The sequence below is a fragment of the Ammospiza nelsoni genome, chromosome 3 (genome assembly GCF_027579445.1).
Source record: "Ammospiza nelsoni isolate bAmmNel1 chromosome 3, bAmmNel1.pri, whole genome shotgun sequence".
Lineage (NCBI taxonomy): Eukaryota > Metazoa > Chordata > Aves > Passeriformes > Passerellidae > Ammospiza > Ammospiza nelsoni.
Genome location: NC_080635.1, coordinates 34,300,507 through 34,323,153, shown reverse-complemented (window position 1 = coordinate 34,323,153; position 22,647 = coordinate 34,300,507). Strand labels below are relative to the sequence as shown.

Here is a 22,647-nt window from a genome sequence, read left to right as displayed (position 1 = left end):
AGAGTAAGCTCAAAAACTGAAAGCCAAGGGGAACCAAATGAGACTGCTGTTGCCTCTGCAGAGGATAGATGAACTTGTATTTTGATTATTGAGAGAACAGACCAATTTTAGTAAGCAATGGAATATTACCTCTTCTGGACCTGTCATAATGAGGTCTCTTACATCATGCCTAGTGGCACCCCAGATTACATGCCATTTAAAAAAAAAAAGAAATCCCAAAACCTAACATGAAATAGAACCAAAAATGCAGAATACGTTATTACCTCCTTCTGTACTAAGCATCCTTCTATTTCCTGTGTCCTTTAAAGGTGTGCCCCAAAGATGCACAGACCTCTCTCCCTACCCCGCTAATATCTTTATTGGAAGTAGCAGGACTGCAGTGTACCCTTCAACCCTGTGCCATTCCACTGTGCTGTGTTATTTCAGGATTGACAAGGGAAATCTTATTCTGCTACTTGTCTTTCAGAACAGTGTGAACACTGCATCTGTCTTGGCTCACTGCACTGATTTCCAGTTGCCTGTAATTGCATCCAGAAATGTTTGTGAATTAGAGCTGTTGATGAAGTAGAGGTAGACTCTGCATACCAAACCTTCCCCTCTGCAGCCTGGCTGGAGTATCCAGAAACAATAGGAAATTTCAGCTGGCCTTCAAGACTAACACTGGGAAAAATGTGTTGCTGTAGATTGTGCAGGAATGACACACAGGAAATGGTTGCAGGAGGTCTCAGAAACCCTGTTTTGTTGGAACTAAGTGGAGCTGAAGAACTGGGTATATGCATCATGGCTAGGGCTTTGCAGCCTGGCAGCAAATGGTGGCCCAAGGGCAGGGTAAGATTGATGGCTCACTCATTTTATTGCCCATTCCCATCCAGTGCAATGTGGTTAAAAGCCTCAAGCTTTCCTCTCTTATCCAGAAACTTTGTCTTGGTAGTACTAAAAAAGAAACAGAGCAAACCATGCTTTGTTTCTTCTTAATTAATACATGAACATTGGAGTTTACTTCCTTTAGATGTTGGATCTGGGCTTCATCACACGCAATTTGTCCTGGGTCTATTTGTTAAATTGTCTTTATTTTACAACTTCCTTAGCTGTTTCTGATGTTGCATGGATCCCATTTTCCCAAGAGTTATTTATGAATTTTTTGGTAGTTAATTCATGTCTGATTTTAGATACTAGAATTGCTATCTAAGCTGATGCTATGGTTGTCCTCTCCTACAGACCAATCCAAATCAATGACAATACATGCAAATTTATTCAAAGATTATGGGGAGCTCTCCAAGATGTGTTAATAGCTACGAGTCATCTGTATTCATAGTCCATCACATGCAGTGTGTCTACTGATCTGAATGATGGGAATGGTCCCATTGGAGGAGACAATTTTGGTTTCTTCAAAACCCTCTGAGCAGTGAACTCTTTGTTTCTTGTGTAGCTGAAATGAATGAATAAGGGCTTCCTCAGGAGAAACCAGCAGGGTATTGCTTTAATAAGGTCAGCAGTGAGGCTGTGCTGTTCGCTGGGTGCCAGCAGTATGGCACTTCACCTGGCTTTGGGTGCTCAGCAGGACACAAAGCAGTGAGAAGTATCTGGACTATGGTTTCCAGTTACTCTTTGGTATGGGGTTTACGTGAGATACAATAAAAAGTAAAGGTTGAGTTTCAAACTCTGTTACCTTTGAGTTCGGTGTTTGTTAGAAGTCTACTTCTGAGCAAAACCAGTAACTTTCAAATGTGTACAATATATTAGTGCATTTTCATACTTGTTCAAAATTAAGAATGTTTTGGAAACTGATGAAAACAACTGGTAGAAATAAACTTTAGCTCTATACCTAAGTTATGGATCTTGAGCCTGAAAACTGGATTAGTTTGGTTCCAAAACACAAAATGGTTTAGTAGTTTTGCTAGAATAAACCTCAGATTTCAGCTAGTGTAGACTGACCAAAATAGTGTTCTATGCTAAGAATAGCATTTCTTTTAAAGCCCTAATTACTCTTTTGTTGCTGTTAGGAACTTTGCTTCTACCTGCTAAATTGTAGGGTTTTCATCCCTCGGATGCCCAGTTATTTGTCAGGTGTTCACACAGTGATGCAGCCTCTATGGTGCTAATCACCAGCTTGGGTATTGGTGGCCCTTACAGCACTGTGTGGTGGCTGACAAGGTTTGGAATCCCACAAGGAGTTCCTGGTTTAGAAAGGGCAGCTTCAGTTTGCCAGAGAAAACTTTGTATCCAAATATTAGAATTTCTTTTGTTGTGCAACTGATATTTCAAATACAGTACTGCCTTTAAAAAACAGACTTGAGACTGTGAAAGGTCATCTGCAATTACAAAATAAAGACATTTTCAAGAGTGTACTTATAATAGTAGGAAAAGAAAAAAAGGTAATTCTGTTTCAAGTTAAGTACATTAATCCTGGGTAATACATTTAGTCTTGGGCAATAAATTTATTCAGATTAAGTATTCTTCTTAATTCCTTTCATTAAGAAAGCTGTCTTTGTGAGAACATAATGACTGTCTTTGATGTGGTCATTCTTCCACCGAAGCAGGACTTTTTTTCCTTAAAAACCAGATTTAAACTTGTAATCAGTCTTTAGAGTATGGAAAGTGCAATAGTGACTATAAATGAGAAATTTTGACAGACTTTCTAGGCATCCCACAACTGCTGCTATGACTGTGTTAGCCCTTCCAAGTAAATGCATAAAATTCCAAGATTCATAGTCAGTCTGAAGTATTTATATATTCTTTTAAAGATTGTAATGTTTCTCATATGCAAACAATGTGTAGTTTTTGTCATATGGCTTTAGTGTATTTTTAGGAGGTGTATTTTATTTTTTCTTTGATGAAAGTAGTAAATTTTGCATGGATATTAAATACTTTGTGTGGCAGAGGCTTGTTAGCAGTATATTTTATAAGTGCAATTAATAAATATTCTCTATGAGGCAAATTTAAAATAAGAATCAAAGTTGTGCTTTTTGTAGTTTTTAATTTATGGCAGATATCTGTTTCAGGTATTTTTAAAAGAATGATCTATCGATGATACTTAAAAGAATATGAAGATATGCAAATACACAAGTTTTTTTCCTACTGTTACTGTTTTGATCTTACTCCCAATTGGTCTCAGTAACTGTACCTTACATGAATTGAAATTCATGCCAGTGTGGGGGCTTTAATAAATACTTCCTTACTTAGGGCCTTCATGCTTTTATTTAGACTTTGAAAGGTTTCTTTCCCTAGGTATTTTTCTTGTTGGAATATGACTTGCTTTGTTAACGAAGTTTATAGAAGGAAATACAATGACATCATGTTAAGGTGGATTCCATCAGGCTCAGGGTGGGCTAAGCCCCTCTGCTCAGGGTTTTGCAGGGCTGTTAGATACAGAGTTTGAAGTATCTGAGATGGAGCATTAAGCAGAGAAGTTTGCCTGAGGGATGTGTGTGCTTTATTTTGAGCGGGATGGCACAGCGCAGCACGCTGGCCAACAGTGTAATGGACCGTGTGTGCTGCAGTTGGCTGGGATGGAGGGGCGAGATGTGAGAGCGTGCACAGATCACCTTTCTCGACAGAGAGCAAGGGTAGAGGATTTGTTGTGCAAAAAAGTATCTCGAGAAGAGCACTTTCTATGTATGTAACTGAGTGGTTACCAGCTGATCCGGTCACGTGCAAGATATTTTTTGGCATTTAACCACCTGCACACCACTGGAGAAAGACAAAATGTTGAATTCTTTGGAGGGGTAGGCTCATGGTCAGACAGGTACTGCACATTTTGGCTACAAAACTGTAAGATTTGTTCTTAAAGAAAAACTTGCTGTGAATATGTGGCTTTCTGGCAACCAGTATGTATTCATCTGAATTAAACTTCTCCTGTCTTTAGTCCAAATTTTAGATCAATTTGATTTAGATAGACATATTCTGGATTCATGAAACCACAGTGAAACAAGCCTGATTGAGAGATGCATCTTGATTTTTAGTGGTCAGGATTATGGCGATAAAAGTAGTTACATGGTTAATGAGCTGTGTGGATTTTCCTGTAATCTCAGGGAGATATTGGTTGCTCTCAGGTTAAAATGACAATGTAGCTAATATATTTAATGGAAGGATTTATCCATTTAAAACAAACCAGCAGAGGGGTTCTTCTGTCAGGATGGTGAAGTCAGCCTATGCAAGGCTCTGTTCTCAGTTTCAGTTCTGTTGTATTTGCAGGTTTTCTAATCGCTGCATTGGAGGTACATAATTCCTGTGGTTGGAACTGTTCAAATCCTTCCCTTCACTTTCTTCATTGGCTGCTTAACTCTTCTGGAGTTTCTATGTTGGTATCTAGTTCAAGTGTTTAAAGTACTCTATCTTTGCATGGCTTCAAATTACTTCCAAATGCTGTTGGTGGTGGTGTAGTCTGCTTATCTCTTGCATTTTGTGTTATGTTGCTCTTCTGTTTTCCATATGTGTAAACATTCCTGAGAATGGTCCCTTCCTAACTTCTATAACCTTCATCATAACCTCCTGAAATTTTACTATGGTTATGTTCATTTTCTGATTTTCATGAAACTGATAGCTGATGTGTTTCTTGCTTTCATTGTCCTGTGTAGTAGAGTATGGTATTTGGCTAATTAAATTTAACTGCTTTTCTTCTGTAAGTATGTACTTCTCATAATTTGATAATTATTTTTAAAAGATTTTCTTAGGACTTTCAAAATGATTAGAGCAACTTCTATACATAAGGTTACTTGGATCCTTCTTTGTAGGATAATTTAAACTGTAGAAAATCAGGAGTAAAATTAAAATACTGAAAAAGAAATACATAAAGTTTTGTTAGTACCTTTGTTGTACCAGTGTTCCATGTTATGAAGATTTTAGAGTGTTGGTCAGTTTTAATGTATTAAAAATATAAGCTGGGATGAGGAGTTGAGCAGTGCTAAATATTTACAGCAGAGGAAAAGTCAGTAACTTTAGGAAAATGAAGGATTATGAGCTCCTGTTTGAGATTTCCAAGTCTATTAAAAAGAGTTAACATGGATATTTAAACTTGCTAATAAATAGCATATGCTTTCTCAAGAAATTGTTCAATTTTGCTCCTACTAGGAACTTTTGAAATCTGTAAGACTAATGCTTCTTGCTGTAAGTAAACTTTGGAGCAGTTACATTTGCATGCTGTATAAGTTATGATTTCTTTTTGGTGAATTATGGTACTTTTTGAAAGACCAATATTTAGACAAAGTTATTTTTCATTTTCCCTCCCCTTTGTTCCTGAAGCTTTTCCAGTTTTGAAAGTAAAGATTTAAAATATAATAAAAAAAAAATTGTCATACAAAATGGGATGCAGTTGACTTTTTTAAACAGCTATCTTGTAACCTCATCTAGTTTATATTCTACTGACTAAAACAAAATGAATCAGTCTCTGTGCTCTTGATTATTGTGGGCAGTGATGCAGGGACCAGTTCTAATAGAATTTGCAGGGAAGAAGTCAATTGAGTTTCGACAGGGGTCATGTAGGATCCATAAACTCCCACGGGGCTGTTATCAAAGATGTAACTGTATGCAATGGAGCATAACAGAGCTAATGCCTTTTACTTACTGATTCTTGATTGAACAATTAGTTTGACAGTGGTCACCATGCACTTTGCCCTTATTAGATAGGTTTGATAGTACAAACAATCTTACAAGACATTTATAAGCTTCAAGGTGATTTTAAGTTCACAGGTAATTCTCTCAAAGCTGTGCTTAGGTATCAATTATCAGAGATTTTACTTTTGCCTTCTTGGGTTTAACTCATACTCAATGTGTTTTTTCTTGATATCATCACTGCTTTATAAAACTCAAAAATTATGGGTTTGCCAAGTCCCATTTTAAATCTTTGTTTTAATTGGTTAGTTGGGCTGGTGCCACATGGCCCCTAGAAAAAGGAGAATGAATAAACTTACTGTACATATTGGTGTGTGTGTGTGTGTTTGTTTTTGAACAAAAATTACCTATGACTGATTCAGTTTTGTTAAATAGAGGAAAAAAGAAATTCAGGTTATAATTAACAGGTATATCCCTTAATATCTCTTGTATTTTTAAAAATGGTTAAAAATAATTGGCAAATTTTTTGGGGGGCATTGCCTTAGCTATTTATGCCTGCAGTAATGTTTACTAATTGTACTACTTTTGTGGTGAGTACATTACTATAGTAATAATCCTTATGGCAAAAATACCATATTACAGATAGATAGCTGTTCTTCTGTACAGTATAAATCTTGTTGAACTTGTTGACTCTAAATTTACAAGTGGTGTAATAATGTGTCAGCTCAGTCAGTGTTTGTGTTTTGAACCAGTATTGTATTGTCTGTCTGATGTCCAGATAGGGAAACAGGCAGGAAAATCAGAAGTTGTGCACCATTTTAAATGGAAACTTTAACAGATTGCTTTTTAAATTGGTTTATAGCTTTTACATATATAAAGTATTTCTGGCCAAGTGTGGTTAGATGGTAAATATTTGAGAGCTTTCAGTATGCACATATGTTACAATATTGAATATTAAAAAGTATTCAGTGAAACAAAGTAACTTTAGTCAGATCCACATCTGGATATAAGTTCAAATAATCATTTTCCTTCTTTTTGGAGCTGGAATGTAATTATTTTGATACAGTTCTTACATAGCAGCTGAGTTCTTAATTTAGATGCATTCAAAACTCAGTTTAATTGCAAATCATTCCTGTCTTCTACAAAATAGTCAAGTTATCAACATTTTTTCTTCTGACAGAAGTATGGGCTTTATCACCTGCAGCTGTTGACTGATCATCAGCTTCTGTGAAATCCAAATCTACATATACATTTGAAGAAAACGGTACTTAAAAAAAAAGAATATCAAAGTGAAACCACCATAATATACTAGGGTTTTTGAAGACGTGATTTTTTTTCCCCCAAATTTTAAGGTAAGAGTGGCAGAGTATCTGAAAAATTAGAGAAGGTGTAGTGTACCAGTGTGCGAAATTAATTCTTCTCTATTATTGCAGCTTTGTCTGTTATTGGGGACATTTTTGGCTCCTGAGTAATTGTAAATCATTGGATGCAAATGGAATAATGTGGAAATAGCAGTGATATGTGCAACAATTCTCTGTCCTTGTGATCTTAAATTCATTGCCTTTATTTATTCTTTTCTTAGTAATCATCTTGCTGCTAGATTAAGGTTATCTTTGAGAACTCTTGCTTCAAACCTCCATGCATAAGCAGTAAATACCCAGTTTTGTCTTCTGCTTGAGAGAGAGCAAGGAAATTTTACTGTGGAGTAATTCTTGTTGTCATTGATAGTAAATGGTTGGATGCAGACCCAGAATCTATGCTAATAAGGTAACCTTGTTTCCATTTGCAATAGAATTTTATTATTCATTCTTTGTAAACCATTTAGGAAGGAGTATGGGCTACCATTGATTAGTCTGTAATTAGTGGTCACAGGCAGTATGGTTGGAGCTGTGTTGGAGGGGAAAATTTATCAATTTTTAAAAACTGCATGACTTGTGTAGAGGAACTAAAGTGCAGACTGCAAAGTGTATGAAATTGCTATGTTTATTATCTACCTAAATGCTACTGTGAGTTCTGCTTTATGTGCAACTGTTCCTCAAAGTGAAGCAGGAGTATCATGCATTATGTTTGTAACAGATTGAACATGAGGCAATTATCATTAAGCCATTTGATGGTGAAGCTTATTCCCCAAGTCAGGAAGCTAGATGCAGGTATTCCACAACAGATTGGGAAGAGACTTTTCAAAATGACCACATACTCTGTGCAGATACACAGTAGAGCATCTGTGCAAGCTTCAGGCAGCCATTTATATACATTAGTGAGAGCATCAGTCCTTGTGTGACTCCTGTGGGGCATGCAAACACTGCTCAACTGCTATTTTGCTGAAAGATTTTCTTGCCAAATTTTACTGAAGTACATCATGGGGTAACATACAAATGGAGCTGAGATGAAATGGCTACAAAGCCTGTCTGAGTCTGCCTTGCTGTTCTGACTTGTGTTTATTCTAGAGTTGGTCTTCCATTAAGTATCAAACCTTCACAGGTTAGCTACATTTGTCTTTCTTTAGAGCAGCTCCCTGTGCAGCACTAAATTTAGTCAAGCCTACTAATGTGTAATCCCAGTGCCACTGACAGGGCTTGGTGATACTGTTGGTGTTTGAGCTCACTGAAGCCTCCAGCACATAAGAGGCTTTTGTGGCAGCAATGACTGGTTACAAGAGAAATTTGGAGTGCTCCAAATTGCCCCTGTGGAAGAGGGAGCAGGGTGCATGTGTCCACCTGTGCTGTTGTGTGCATTTCTTGTGGTATTTGCTCACTGGACAGTGGTGGAAATGCAGAGGCTGAAGGTGGTGTTGCTCTGAGCCTGGCCACGTTCCTGTCTCTGCAAATGCTGGCCTGCTGCCAGGGTGCGTGATCAACATCTGTGCTCTTCCTCTAAATTGCTGCCCTGGGTTCTTTTGAGCTTGGACGGTTTTCTTGTCTGCCTCCTTATTCCTTGCATTTGCTTGATGCTTTTACCTGTTTCCTATTTCATTCTCTGTTTTGTTGCTTTCCAAACAAAATAAAAGTTAAATTTCTGCTGTAATGTTTCGGAATTGAAACTGATGCCACAGTACTTTAAAGTTCTCGAGAATTTAAGACAGTGACCCATTGCCTCTTCCTGCATTGTAGAAAATAATCAGTTGCATAGAACTAAAACAATGAAGTGAAATTAATTGATACCTGTTCATTTAGAGTTCAGTTGAACCTGCAAGTTCATGCCACAGAGGAGAAAATTAAGAATTCCCCCTCAGCCCCCATGAAGTGAGGGACAGAGGGGGATTTGGAGAAAGCTATCTTTCATAATTGCAAATATTGTATCAGAAAAGATAATCTGCAATGTGAGAATGTAGGTTTTCAGGTTGCATCTTGTATTTAAGCCATCACTGACACTTGAGTATCTATAGTTGAGGATATATTTGTCCCCTTCTTGTTACTCTAAACAGATACTGTCTTAAAATTATGTGTTGTAGTAGAGATTTGTATCATTATAGTCTGTCTTCATAGTTTTGTATCTTGAGCATGGAAAAAACATTGATTCATACAAATTTTCCAGCAGCTAAATGATCACTGGAAAGTGTTGTGTGTAGTGGAATATCAAAGTCAATTATGGATATTCACAATCTATTAACCTGTATAACATTTCCTTTCCTTTTTTGGTATGATGAATGGTGGAATCTCTGTCACAAGCTCCCAATGTTATTGTATATGGATGTTCCATCCTCTTTCAGATGCATTTGCTAAATTGTTTCACCAGTCAACTGCTTTATTTTTTTAACAGTATTTGTGTAGTTATTGAATGAATAGGTAATTGCAAGCACTTTGAGGTTTTATCTTAAATATAGTAAGCTTCCTGGTTACAGAAATTGACAAAAAATTATGAATTTCCTGCCATTTCTTTATTTATATTAAATATATGGATGGATTTTTATTTTTTAAAATGAGGTTTAGTTTTAATTTTAGTTACTACTTTTTCTAGCCATCTGTCGCCAACAATAATCTTCTTAAATGTGTCAATATATAAAGGAATTTCTTCTTATTTTGATTTTTTTGGTGGTAGTTTGTGCGGGAGGGTTTTTTCCCGTTTTTTTTTTGTGGTTTATATTTTGTTTGTGGGTTTTGTCTTTCTTCTGTGGTATGGAAAGAGACTGTTAAAAAGTGTCAAGTATACTTGATAGTGTTCCTTTAGAGCCTTCAGACAATTTGAAAGAGCTGGATTTTCAGGTGGTGTATGTATGACCTATGCTTACTGATGCTGAATAATGATCTCTTCCATCAGCTCTCACAAAGAGGGATCTGCTCTGTCCCTCTCTACTCACTCTTGATTCTCTATACTTGCTCTTGGATCCCAGGCTGGCAATTTGAGTGTCAGTGTCTCCTGGATGTCACCAAGAGGAATTGGTGACTCAACTCATATCGGTAGCTGCTCATCAGTACAAATAAATGGTTTGTACTCATTTCTGGGAGATGAATATGTAGATGTATAGCCAGATCAGTGGAGTTGATTGTGGAATTTTCATTGGCACTTAGATTTAAGCTGAACAGATTGTACTGCACCTGATCAGCCTCTGAAAGTCAGCCCTGCTTTGAGAAGGAGGTGGGACATGATGACTTAAAAATTTCACAAAACTTAACTGGTTTTATGGTTCTGTGATTTCTGTGCTGAGTTGTGGTGTTAGCATCTCTCCACAGCTGCATGCTGCTTTCTCCTTGGAGTTATGAGGGGTCCAGAGAATGGTCCCCACAAGACTTGATTTGAATTGAAAATCTTTAGAAATCTCTTCTTAGGTTGGTGCAATCTATACTTGCTATTTCCTCTTCCCTTTGTTTCCCTAATCCCCAAAGCAGACATGCCTATAGCTTTGGTGTTTGTTGACAAATATGTAAGTGAGTGTTACATTTGGAGAATGGACTAATTCCTGCCAATTGTTATGTGGGTGGTATACTTATGAATAGCGATCACTTAAACAGCTTTCTGTTAGTGCTGAAGTTTTTGCAAAAGACGTTTTTTCCCAAGGTCAGGTTTTGGGTTGTTTTTGTTACAAAATGTGTGACTCAATGTGTCTCTGTGCTGCACAGTGACTGACTGGAGGGTGCTGCGGGTGCCTGAAGCTTTTCACATACTGGCTTGACTGCTGGTTTCAGCTGGGTCATAGCACAAGGGCTGCAGCTCGTAGTTAGCCCAATTTCCCCAGCTAACATCATCAGAAACTGGGGTTTTTTTTGCATTGCACAGTCAGTCTGTTTCAGGTCTGACCTGAAACCTAGAGGTTGTGTTTCTGGTGTCAATGCTAATTTCCTTTTTCACTGGTCTGAGGAATCTGCTGGAAGAGACTGACCCAGTTGAGTGACTTGTTTTTCTACTACTGCATTCATCCAGCAGTGGTGTAGTAGGTGAAAACTTTGTCAAAGCCTTCAGTACTACAATGCAAGTCCATTGCTGAGCAAGGTCATGGCATTCTGCTGTAAAGGTCAGGGCTTTTGGACTTGGAAATCAACATTGGAGAAAGCACCAGTTCTCATTCCCAGAGTAGGTAGATGTCCTCCTTTCATTTACCTAGTTGCCTTTTTCCAGTATTTTTATCTGTAGCTCTCCACTCATCCAGCAAACACATTTTCCACTAGAAAATGCTAATTTGTAATTTTTTTGATGTATACACACTAAGTATGGTTTCATAAACAAAATTTTTCTTATCTTACAAAATGTGCTTGAACAGTTTAAAACCAATAAGTATTTGGGAAATTAATTGGTTTCTTCCAGTCATAACTGGGAGTGTTGTTGTATTTTTTGGTAATTACACAGAATGAGAAAATTTTAGGAGTAGGAGAGATCCTAGAACAAGTAATTCCTTTTTCAAAATGCATGACATGAATTCACGACAAAAATGGTCATAAACAGATTTTTTAAAATGTTTTTATAAGAATTCCTGTTAAACATTATAGGGATGATAGGATCGTAGGATGCTTTATTCTGCCAGTTTCTCTGTCTGCAATTAATTTAGGATATCTTAATTATGTTATTTTAATACTACAGAAATTAAATATAATGATAGACTTAATTTAGGATTTCATTTTTCTTGCCAACATTCTAAAATATCTGTACTTAAAACAAAATATAATTTTCTTTTCAAAGTCAATGTTCCTGTGAAAATAAAAGCACCTTCTAAGGCCATGTACAAGTGTTAATAAATCGATAATCTGTTTTTATCCTTAGCTAACAGAGTCTAGATCTCAATGACTTTTTTTTTATGTGGTAGCACTACTAAGTGTGTAATAATTTCAAATGAAAGAGTTGTACAATGTTCTTCTGGTGTCCTAAAACAACTGTTTTGGCACTGCCTGGTTTATATTAATATGTCTGATACTTTCATAGGATTTATACTTTGGTTTGGGGTTATGTGCTTATATATATTTAGTTTTAGCAGATGACCACATATTTATTTATTTTGGCAATATCTTTAATCATTCAGAAGACTTTTATCCCCTAATCCCTTAGTTTTCTAGGCAGACCTAGAGCATCTGTTTGCAATTCTGCCTTGGACATTGCCAGCACAAATTAGTCTTGGAAACTCACTTCACATCTTAGCTTAAAATGTTCACAGACCTTTTCAAGGTTCATGAGCCTTACAAGAACAATTAATACCAAATATGCTCTAATCCAGATTTCCACCCAAGTTTCTTAAAAATCATTACAAATATGAACCTGGCAGTTCCCCTTTCCAGTCAGGTAGGTTAAGGAATTTCTGCTGTGTCTTGTTTATTGGGAGACTGCTGCTGCTCACCTAACCCATAGTTTACCATGAGGAATAAAGAAGAATACTGTAAAATGGTGGTGTGTGTGATTCATCCATCAGTTCCACCAGTCCTTGCCTCATCATGCTTGGTTTTTGCCTTTTTTTTTTTTGGCAAAAAGCTCAACTTGTGGAATTTTTTGTTTATTTGTTTTTAAATGAAGACAGTGGTCAAAGCCTTAGGGATTTTTTTTATCTCTTGAAGAAGGGCTCATCTTCAACAGTGCAAAGACCTAGTATCACGATGGGATCTTTTTATCAAGTTAGGTGAAAAAGTAGCATTGTATGAAGTAGAAAATTGTGGCCCCGATTCAATAAATTATTCTGTGCCAATGTCTTCCATAATATGCTCCCAATTTAAAGTTGGGAGACACCTGGCATATATATATGTTTATATGTAATAGCATAAAGGAAAGCTTTTCAGTTTTGTGAATGTTTCTGTTGTGAAGAAGTTCTACAAAATTCAGGGGTTGCTGATGTGAAGCTAACACATTTTATTAATTGCATGTAACCAGCATGCACTTAGCCTGACTTCAAAAACACTGGTGTACAGCAGAGGGGATGCCACAACTCAGCCCTGCTGAGTAAGGGAGAAATATCTGTATAACAGCAGACTGAAAATTCAATGTGCTTTATGGAAGAAAACAAGAATTATTTTGAGGGAAGAACACAGCTTAATTAAAATATGTAATTTCTCTAATTGACTGCCCTGAACACACATATATTTAAACATAACCTGTTCAATGTAAAAGCCATCATACCAATAGATCATGCACTACGTGCACTTTTCAAAATACAGTTTACTTTTAAATCAAATAACCCAAATCAGTGTGGATCATCTCTGGGCTAGGTTTTGGACTTGAAATCTCAGTGGTTCCTTGACTGAATGGAGTTTTGTTGCTGTGAAGAAATATCATTGTCCTCAAAGGTGAATTTTGCCATGGTAACAGGAACTGCATCATACTGGGTTAAAGGTATTCCTTACCTATTTGTCATGAGTTTTATCCTTCCTGTATTGGAATGTTTTTATAATTTTTATTTTGTATTAGCAGAGTACTGCATATACATGCAGCACTTAAAAATGCATTCCTCAGGCAAATATTTTAGTAGTGGGACTTGTTTTTTTGTTTGACTGAACTGTGTTCCCTTTGCTACTTCTTCATGAACCCAACTGATCTCTTTTTCAGATGGTGTATTCAGGTTTTGAGAACTCCACCAAAAGAAGTCAAGTAATTTTATGTGAAATTCTTATGTTCAGCTAAAACTGTAGGTGTAATTTGGATTCTTTAACCTGTTTTAGTAATCTGTATGCAATTAATCAGAGGCATTAATCCACTTGCTAGCTGAGAAATACTCCCAGTTATTAACAGCCAGTGTCTTGATTAAAATGAAGCAAACCAAAAATCCCTAATCCCCAAACTACACCTGCATCTCCTACTGTTTATGCTGACAATTTGACTTTGCTTTTTTGGTCAGACATTAAGAAGTGACCTTCTTGGGCAGTTATTTCCTGCACAGCCTGAGGAACCAGGGTGACAGAGGTTGGGTGTTTTGCCTCAGTCTGCAAGTCACTTGGTCTTGCCCATGCCCTGTGGAGGAACATTTTCTCTGCATCTCTTATGTGCAACTTTGCTTTGTACAACTCATGCTTTCAGAAGAAACTCAAATCAGTTTTACCTTAGGTAGTTGTTGCAGTCATGTAACAAGAGTGGGGACTCAACATAAGCTACTTAAAGCTGTTGGCATGCTGCAGTGTGTTTGAGTGAAGCATGCGCAGGAGAACCTCTGGCTCTCCCTCCATTTATAATGACAAAGTAACCAATTTGGATGTAAAGTTTGACTGGAGACCAGAATTCAAGCAGTACAGTAAGCTGGATGTAGGGTTTATGTGGATCCCTCTGATACTGCACCAGCCTTTCCAATGTGCACAAGTCACTTGTGTGCACTGGCTGGCGCAGCTGTTGAAGGGGGCGGGTGCCCAAGGTGGTGAGGAACCTCTTGTGAGTTTCACTGTGTTACTGCAGGAGTGGTGGTGGATGTTCAGAAAAGGTGATGAGTTAGAGTGCAACACTTTCAGGAGATACAGGAGGAAATAACAGATATGAGATGAAAAGTCACAGTAGGAATAAAATGCCAATAGAGGTAGTATATGTATGGATAAGAATATATTCTTGTATATGCATGCACTTAAACTTTATATTTTGCAATCTTGATGAAAGTGAGATTTTTATAAAACAGTGTGGTTGCAGTGGATCATTTCTTCCCGCAAGCTTTTTCAGCTCATTGATTTGAGGCATGGTTGACTTTAGAAATTACCAGAGGCTCATTTTTCTCCAACATATACTGCAGGCATTTATTTTATTCTGCAAAGCAGAGCACTGCTTGTGATTATTTAACTTTTACTGATACCTATAAGCCATATCAGCACTGACATACATTAACAAAATCCCCAGCTCTCTCCCAGCAATTGCCTAGCACAATAAACCTTCACTTTCTTCCTTTGCAAATAAGGAATAACATATTTCTCATTTTCCTGTACTGTGCTCTGCAGAGTCTCATTCCATGGTTGTTGAACTGAAACAAATAATCTGATTTCACTCATGACCCATTGCTAAAGCTATGGTATAATGATTAAAGGCTCATATTTCTTGGCCATGAAGAAAATGAAATTTAACTGACGACTTATAATGATGTAAAAGTAGTACCTTCTGGAACATAAACCCCAATTTTAACTAGGTAATTGTGCAAAATCCATGGCCAATCCATATCAATTTGTGATTTTCCTTATTAGTTTAAACGTCCTTGCTGTGTCTATGCCCATTTGAAGCTTCTTCAATACCAGTGGCAATTTTTGAAATAGAAAAGTGTGTTCTGATGTATTGTCATTGGAACAAATCAGCAGGAAGGTAAACTGCAATCTCTTAGCTTATGACAGATATTATGGCTTGGCAGCTCCTCTTCTTTTAACATTTACTATGGAATGTTCTAAGAGAAACATGAGAACTGGTAGCTAAGTGTGGGGAAGCATGCTACATGTTGAAATTGCTGTGACTTAATTAAGAAATAGTTTTTTAAAATTAAAATATTAAAACAATAGCTTCAGATTTTTAAAATCACTTGGTTGTTTCTCATGTTGATGCAACATCATTATTCTGTTGCCTGATAAAATGAGCTAGAAATGGAGACACTTTCACTGAAAAATACATGGGAATTTTAATAAAAAGTTAAGATGAAACAAAAGTAGTTCAAGTTTTATCTTCATTTCTACAGCTCCACAAGGATTTATGAAAACTTGTTTGCAAATATTATCTGTGCTTTATCTGTGTAAAATAGTTTTTGGGAGACACTAAATGATTTTGATGTTTCCTAGTTTGAATAGGTCTCTTTTGTGAAGGTATTGACTGTAGTTAGAAATGTAGCAATACTTATTTCAGAACCAGTTTGTGAGAGAGAGCTGCCATTTGCAGGTACGCCTGAGCATTTACATATCTTCAAACACATCAGTTAGTGAGATGGAAATTTTCAGGATTACTCCTGGGGTTTGATGCCTTCCTGGTCAAACTGTCAATTCTTCAGCAGGAAAAATTGTACTAAAGCTAGTGATGGCAAGGGGCTCCAAAATACATTGTGGAATTGGGCTGGATTCTTTAAAAAGACCTTTTTGCTGGAAATGGGCAAACTTTAAAGCTTTGAAGAATATAGGTTTTGGTTACTGAAAGTTTCTCTAGAGTAGGTGGGAATTAGACTTAGACAAATTAACACTAGGGCTCACAGCTGTTAAATTATAATTCCTTTTTTTTCCTCAAAATACATGGGTGTCACTATAGCTAGAGGCATTTCTTTTGACTATGTTTTTGTTTCTCTACTGAAAAAAAAAAGAAGGGAAACTTGGATAACTGCTCTCTGAAACTGGAGAAACATCTATTATGCTTTTAGCCATCGGATGTCACCAGAGTACAGAGAGTAAGTATTAGATGATGTGGAACTGATTTATGACTTCCCTGGCTGTTTATTTTGGACTGGGAAGGCTCCAGCCTTGGAGAGGCTTTCTCAAATCAGTAGTCTCAGCATCTTGACCAGTTTCATCATGTCTCTGATTCTCTTAAATTCAGAGTATTGGGCATGAAATAGGTTCAGCATCATGTCCTGCCTCTATAGGGTCATTGACAAGAGTGAAGCAGGAGAGGAAGCAAACAAGAGGTGAACAAATATCACCACACAATTCAGCCTTGGTATTTCCCTGCCTGTTACAGTGGCATGATTGGCAGAGGCCTTGAAAACCACTTGTGTCCCCACTGCACACATAGTGCTGGGATTGCTAATTAGCTCATGTACCTCATTTGCTCCCTGCTGTTGGGTGGTGGTGCCCTGCCAGGTTGGGTGGCTTGGCCTCTGCTCTGCCAGGGGCCTTTTGGGCAGCCCTGGGCACTGCCAGGGCTTTGCTGTAAACACTGAACCTGCAGTGGCTCAGCTGAGTCTGGGGACTTCTGCAGGAGTCTCAGTACAAACACGTTAACTAAGGCACAGGAGACCCTTACAAAGACCTTTGAGAACCAGATGAGGCTCCAGTGAGTCTTTATGGACTTTATGCTTTGAGATGTGAAAAATTTAATGAGCATGTTTTTTAACAGTAAGATTTCTTCCAGGTGATGTGGCATTATAAATGGACTTTAGGGCATTTTAGTTGTAAAGCTTAACTTTAAGTTTCAGCTACTATATGGACAGTCCTGGTTGAAGGTCTTGCTTTCCATCAGTAATGGTGCAATGCAGGTCTGTGAAAATAAAAATTTGGTTTTAACTACCTTATAGGAGTCAATAGTAAATATATATACATATATGTATGTATATATATATATATGTATATATATGTTCTGCATTTTCTGAATAATTTCTATGTAGCATTGCTGTTCCTATGCTAACATGAAATACCTTCATTCTTACTGGTGAACATTTCCAGAATTAAGCATTAATGAAGGACCTATAGAATCTACCTTTCAGTGACGCATAAATGAGGGACACAGAAGGGGAGACATCCCTTCTGTATTGACATCCAGAATCTGTTGGAGAAATAAATGAGAGATGTGACGTAAGAGATTTTATTTCAGCACTTGATAGAAAGAAGCTTTGTAAAATGTTTTCAGATCAATGCTTGGAAGGGCCACTCTGATGTGATCTGAAAATTGCTGTAAGGAGTATAAAGTGAGAAAGGATTTGAGGCTTGTGGGGAAAAAATAACACTTCTTGGAGATGAAAAAACAATGCCTTTGTCATCTATAAAAGGAGAAAGACATTCTGAAATGGGAAAGGTGTTGAAATAGAGTAAATTAGAGGAAAAATATGAACAGTGACAAGCAAACCAAAATGCCTGCTGGAGATAATGAAATGACAGGGATAAAATACAGAAGATTTGAGGGAAAAATATCATGGAATGTGTCAGTTAATGGTAATTTAAAAGGCTGTGGATCCAACTAAACTGCAAGAGAACTGGTTAGGCAGCTATTTGTAAATTTAGTACAGGTGTTTATTGATTTGCTAAAAGTGATCTTTTATCAGGTTTTCCCAGTGTCTCACAGTTGAGTAGAATAGGTTTTGAGATAAACAGTGGTACTCTCAGGAATAGTCTGCATTTCTAGGAGGTGAGGATGGACTCAATATGAGAAGTGCCTTTGTCTGAGGGAAACTTATGTGCATTTAAAGTGCATCCCAAGAGAAACAGGTACAGCAGAAAACCATCCTGCACTAGAGGGATGGATCAAAGTGGGAAGCAGAATTACAGATGTCAGGAACATTTTCATGTTCTTCTAATGCAAAAGTCTTCACTGGGTTTTTATGAGTTCATGACAAGACCACTTCAGATGTCTTGTGAAACCTCACAATATCAAGATTGCACCTGAGCTGGAAGCAAGCTGTTTCTCTGCCCTTTCTTCTATTTGATAGAAGCACATTTTTCCTGCATTTTACTCACATTTTCTACCTTTGCAGGCTCTTCAGCTTATAAGTAAGCAGAACTGACTATTCTGTTCCAGTCACCTCTATTTGAATCTTAACTTGGATGTGATCTGACCACAAGGGCTAAGCAGATTGAAAATGAAGAGTTCACTTGATGTATATCCTTTCCCAATTCTAAATCTACAGGGCAAAAAGCACTGGTATTTATTTTCAGCCTATCTGTGTTACTATGTCTGTCAAAGATTTTTGCCTGAAATATTTTACTCTTTTGTTTGTCACTTTCAAAATATGTTCCATAGGGAATGAAAGATCTTTTGGGCATAGATGTTCACATTTGGAAAAAGAAAAGCAAGCGAATAGGCATTGCAGGATCTCTAAAAAATGTTTATGCGAAAAATATATATGTGGTCAAGAAAGGAAAGGAGCTAAAAAGAAGAAAAAAGCTCATGAAGATATTCTTCTCTGAGAGGGTCAGAGGGGTTTGTATTTCATTGAAAATTATACATGCATATGATCCCAGAGGCAATACTACCAGGATGTAAATGTTTACATCAGTATGATATTTTAGAGTAACAGCTTTGTTTTGGTGGAACATTGACCTATGGGTTGAAGAAAAAACTACTTAGATATACATCAGATTAATGACAAAATTAATCATTTTTATAGGGAGAAGTGAAAGATGGGATGTTTTATTATACTTCACTTCATTGGATTTTAACCACATGTTCCATAAATGAGCATTTAAAAATTGCATGTAGCTTTTTTTCCAGGTTACTAAGTTATAGATATGACCTTTTCATATTTTGAAATATAATCTTAGTCTTGCACAGTGTTTGGCTTTCTTCTTTGATTGAAATCCCAAGGTGGAATGAATGTAGTGTGTGACTGAAAATAATCTGTTTAAGCCTGAAATTGCTGGAGGGAGGCATGTTGGCATGCCCACTGCAGGGAAGCCCTGGAGATGGCCTTGATTTGTGAGAAAGCAGCTTTGCAGGGCAAGGAGGTGCCACAGACAGTTTGTAGGAGTTCCTGATGCTCTTGGAGCCACCTTCTGCTGTGATGCTGTTTCAGTGCTCTCAGTGGGGGACAGCTGTGAGTTTTGCTGGGGAATAATGACAGTGTTTTCACACAGCCACTGATTTCAGTTGTGAAATCAGTTTGTTTTATTCATCGTGAATGTTGATAAAGTGTGTGTGTGTTTGTACATATACTGTGTGTACACGTCTATAAATGTAAATATATTCTAAAGCCAGGCTTGTCTTCTAGGACAAAAAACGCCTCGTTTTGGGATATGCTGAGCACTTCTGAACGAGTTTTAGGGTCTTGTACTACTGAAATTGCTTCTAATGTAAATATTTTTATTTTTAGTTGAGAGATTTTTTGGTGTTTTCATGTAGCATGAGAGGTAAATGTTGAATGGAAAAGTAGAATTCAAAGTTAAGATTAAATTTCATGCAAATTTGAGAGCCATATGTTTTGATATTTCTTTTTATAAGTTCCTTCACTAATTTTATTGGAAAGCACATCTGAAGCATTTCTCTATTTACCAACTTAGTGGAGAAGGGTATAATTCTGTTCTAGGTTGTATAAAGTAATATAATAAGTGCTACATTTTAGTGTCTTTCTCTTAAAAAAATCCATGTGATTTTTTTGTTTGTTTGGTTTTTTTCAGTTTAACCATGGGAGTGACATCTTTGTGGCTCTAGATAACTTTTCAATTTCAGCAAGGAATGTCTCACCATTCTCTTTCAAAATAGTGCAAAGAGGTTTTGAAAAATCAACGCTCTCTTATCTAAATTTGGCGATACTTCAATCACTGGGTGAACACAAGGACCAGTTTCTATACAGAAGGAAATGAAATCTAGTACTTGGAATTTTTTTTCTTTTTTTCTTTTCCCCAGCCTTGACTTTGGCTCCTGCAACCTCCAAAAGAAAAAAACCCTAAAATTCCAATGAAGATTGTCAGGAAGGGTTATACCGCAATGAAGAAGTGACTAGACCTTTACAAATTTTGTTTAGAATATGTTTTTCAGTTTGCAGACCAGGTATTCTTCAGAAGAAAAAGTAAGATGCAGAAAAGAATGATGGGAGATATACCTACTACACCAAACCAAAAAAAAAAAAAATAAGATCCAGAAGCTCTTAAAGTTGTGTGACCCATACATCTGTGGAGTGTGAATTTTAAAACCGAATACAGACAGTACATATGTAAAAACATAACTGACACCTATTCTAGGCAGAAGGATCATCTTTCTCCTCATCCACTGAATTCTGATTTTTCCTTGTAGAATATATGCACAAATGTTTCAGGGTGTTACATGGATGTCTGGGTATAACAAGAATTACAGAAAATAACAGCAAGTGGGCATTCAGGGTTACAAGTAAGACTTCAGAAACCAAGATTTAAGTTATGGCTAGTCATTCTGAGTGTCAAATTTTTGTTTCTGCTAGTAAGTAGTGTCCTTTAGAGTGCAAATTGTCTTAACTAACCTTTCATCAACAGGTTTGCAGCGATGACTGGCCGGAGACCCTGTGACCTGGCTAGCTGAGAAGGTGGCCAACAGTCCCACTGCAGCAGGGGGTGTCAGCCCCGGTGGCAAGGCCCCAGGGCTGGCAGCTTCAAGCACCCCTCGGCAGTAATAGCCTTGGGCTGTGCCTGCAGGACGAGGTCTCGGGGTAGAGCTGCTGAATAGGGCGGAGCAGAAAAGAGCCGGACACTCTCTGGGGTCAAACGAGTTTAATGTCCCGGGGGGCGACCAGCAGGGAGTGACCGCGCGAGAAAAAAAAAAAGTTGGGCATGGGATTATAAAGGGAGGTGGTAACTGGAGGTGGGATTTACAAAAAAACAATCAGGGGAAGTCAGGGGACGTACTTAACATAATAGACTGTAAGGGAGAACTAATCGATACATTATAAAGGAGGGGCCCCGGGACCTCAGCCAATCACTACTCCCACTGAGAGGAACATTCTGGAAGACTGGGAGTGGTGGGGAGTGATTGACTGGGCCCAGGGAGGAGGGAAAATAATACATATTAGGAGATACAGGGTGGGGAAATTACATGACATGGGGGCAACCATAGCAACTAAGTAATAGACAGAAACTAGGGTGGGGAAAGCTGGGAGGACAGAACCATCGTAACAAAGGGGGGGAAGAAACAGAACATACCAACACACCACAACACAGGTTGGTCATTCATGTGTTCTCTTTTACTTGGACAATGCGATACCACTTCTGTAGAGGGTTCAGGTATGAAATAGATTATAATTTTATTTGGAAGTAAAGTAGGTGTGTTTTCCTTATATAAAAGGTCTTAGTTCTCACTTGAATAATGACTCTGATCTCTGATCACTGATAGCCATCACGGGCTAGCTGTAGTGGCTAACTTTAACTCTAATTCTACCTCCCAGAATGCTATTTCCCAATGCTGCTCTTAGGTTAAAAAAAAATATGAAATTGTGTACCTAACACAATGAAGTGTGCATGTGGAGAATATGGGAGATTTTTTCACTACTTTTAGGAGCAGAGAATTCAGAGCCTTCTTACCTGGTGTACTCATGTTTGCCTAGATCCAGTGTGGGACCTGAGAGCAGTGTACAGCATAACCTTAGGGCAGAAAAGCCTGGCAGCCTTATTTCAGAGGCTATGGGCCATGGGGCTTGTGCAAACCATCTTCTCCTCTGCCAGCTCATCTGAGACTGCAGAGCAGGTCTGGGGTCCTGGCAAGGGAGAGCCATGAGCCTGCCAGGCTGAGCCAAGTCAGCACCCAGGAGCTTGGAACCCCAGCTGTGTCCCTGCTGTGGGCACAACTCACTGGCTGCAGAGTTGTTGCTTGCCCAGGGCTTGGATTTGGGATGTTGCAGACACATTTGCCCTGAGTTGTGCTGCCTGGCCCTCGGCACTGTTCACCCTTGTCCCCAGAGCCACCTTCCCCCGAGTGCCTGGTGCCCGTGTGAGCCAGCAGTGCAGTAGCAGCTGGGGACCAACTGTGTTGCTACACCTCATTATTGGGAGAGAGGTGTGGAGAGAAAGCTGTAATTACATTTAACATAACCACTCTGCTCTCAAATCTACCAAATGTAAGATGGCTGTTGGCTCTTCACAACTTTATTTTTATTATTAGAAGACAGAAGCATATTAGTTAAAATGATGAATGACTTCTTTGCTTACTGTAGGTATTGATTGCTTTCACTTTGCGACAGGTCTGAAATGCACATACTTGAGAGAATCCAAGTAGACTTTATGCACTTGACAGGCTTGACTGAATTGCAAAGGTCTGAGAATTTGTTCAGGAAATTAGTTCAGCTCGATGCACACTGGAAAGAGCTGCTCTTTTCATTCATGTATACAGGGCAGGATTATTAACTGAAAAACTATCAAC

General features: G+C 37.9%; 1 protein-coding gene across 5 annotated transcripts in view; it reads left to right on the top strand.

Moving 5' to 3' along the window:
• The window catches only part of SMYD3 (SET and MYND domain containing 3), a 385,946-nt gene that overhangs the window by 22,557 nt on the left and 340,742 nt on the right, over nt 1–22,647 (top strand). The window contains exons 2-3 of one of the 5 annotated variants that reach the window (XM_059468066.1): nt 6,731–6,902; nt 21,453–21,515. The exons of the other annotated variants lie outside the window; for them this stretch is intronic. Of the exons in view, the coding sequence (XP_059324049.1) occupies nt 21,487–21,515 (29 nt within the window). The 5' untranslated portion in view covers nt 6,731–6,902; nt 21,453–21,486. The remainder of the gene's footprint in view (nt 1–6,730; nt 6,903–21,452; nt 21,516–22,647) is intronic. 5 annotated transcript variants of the gene reach the window in all.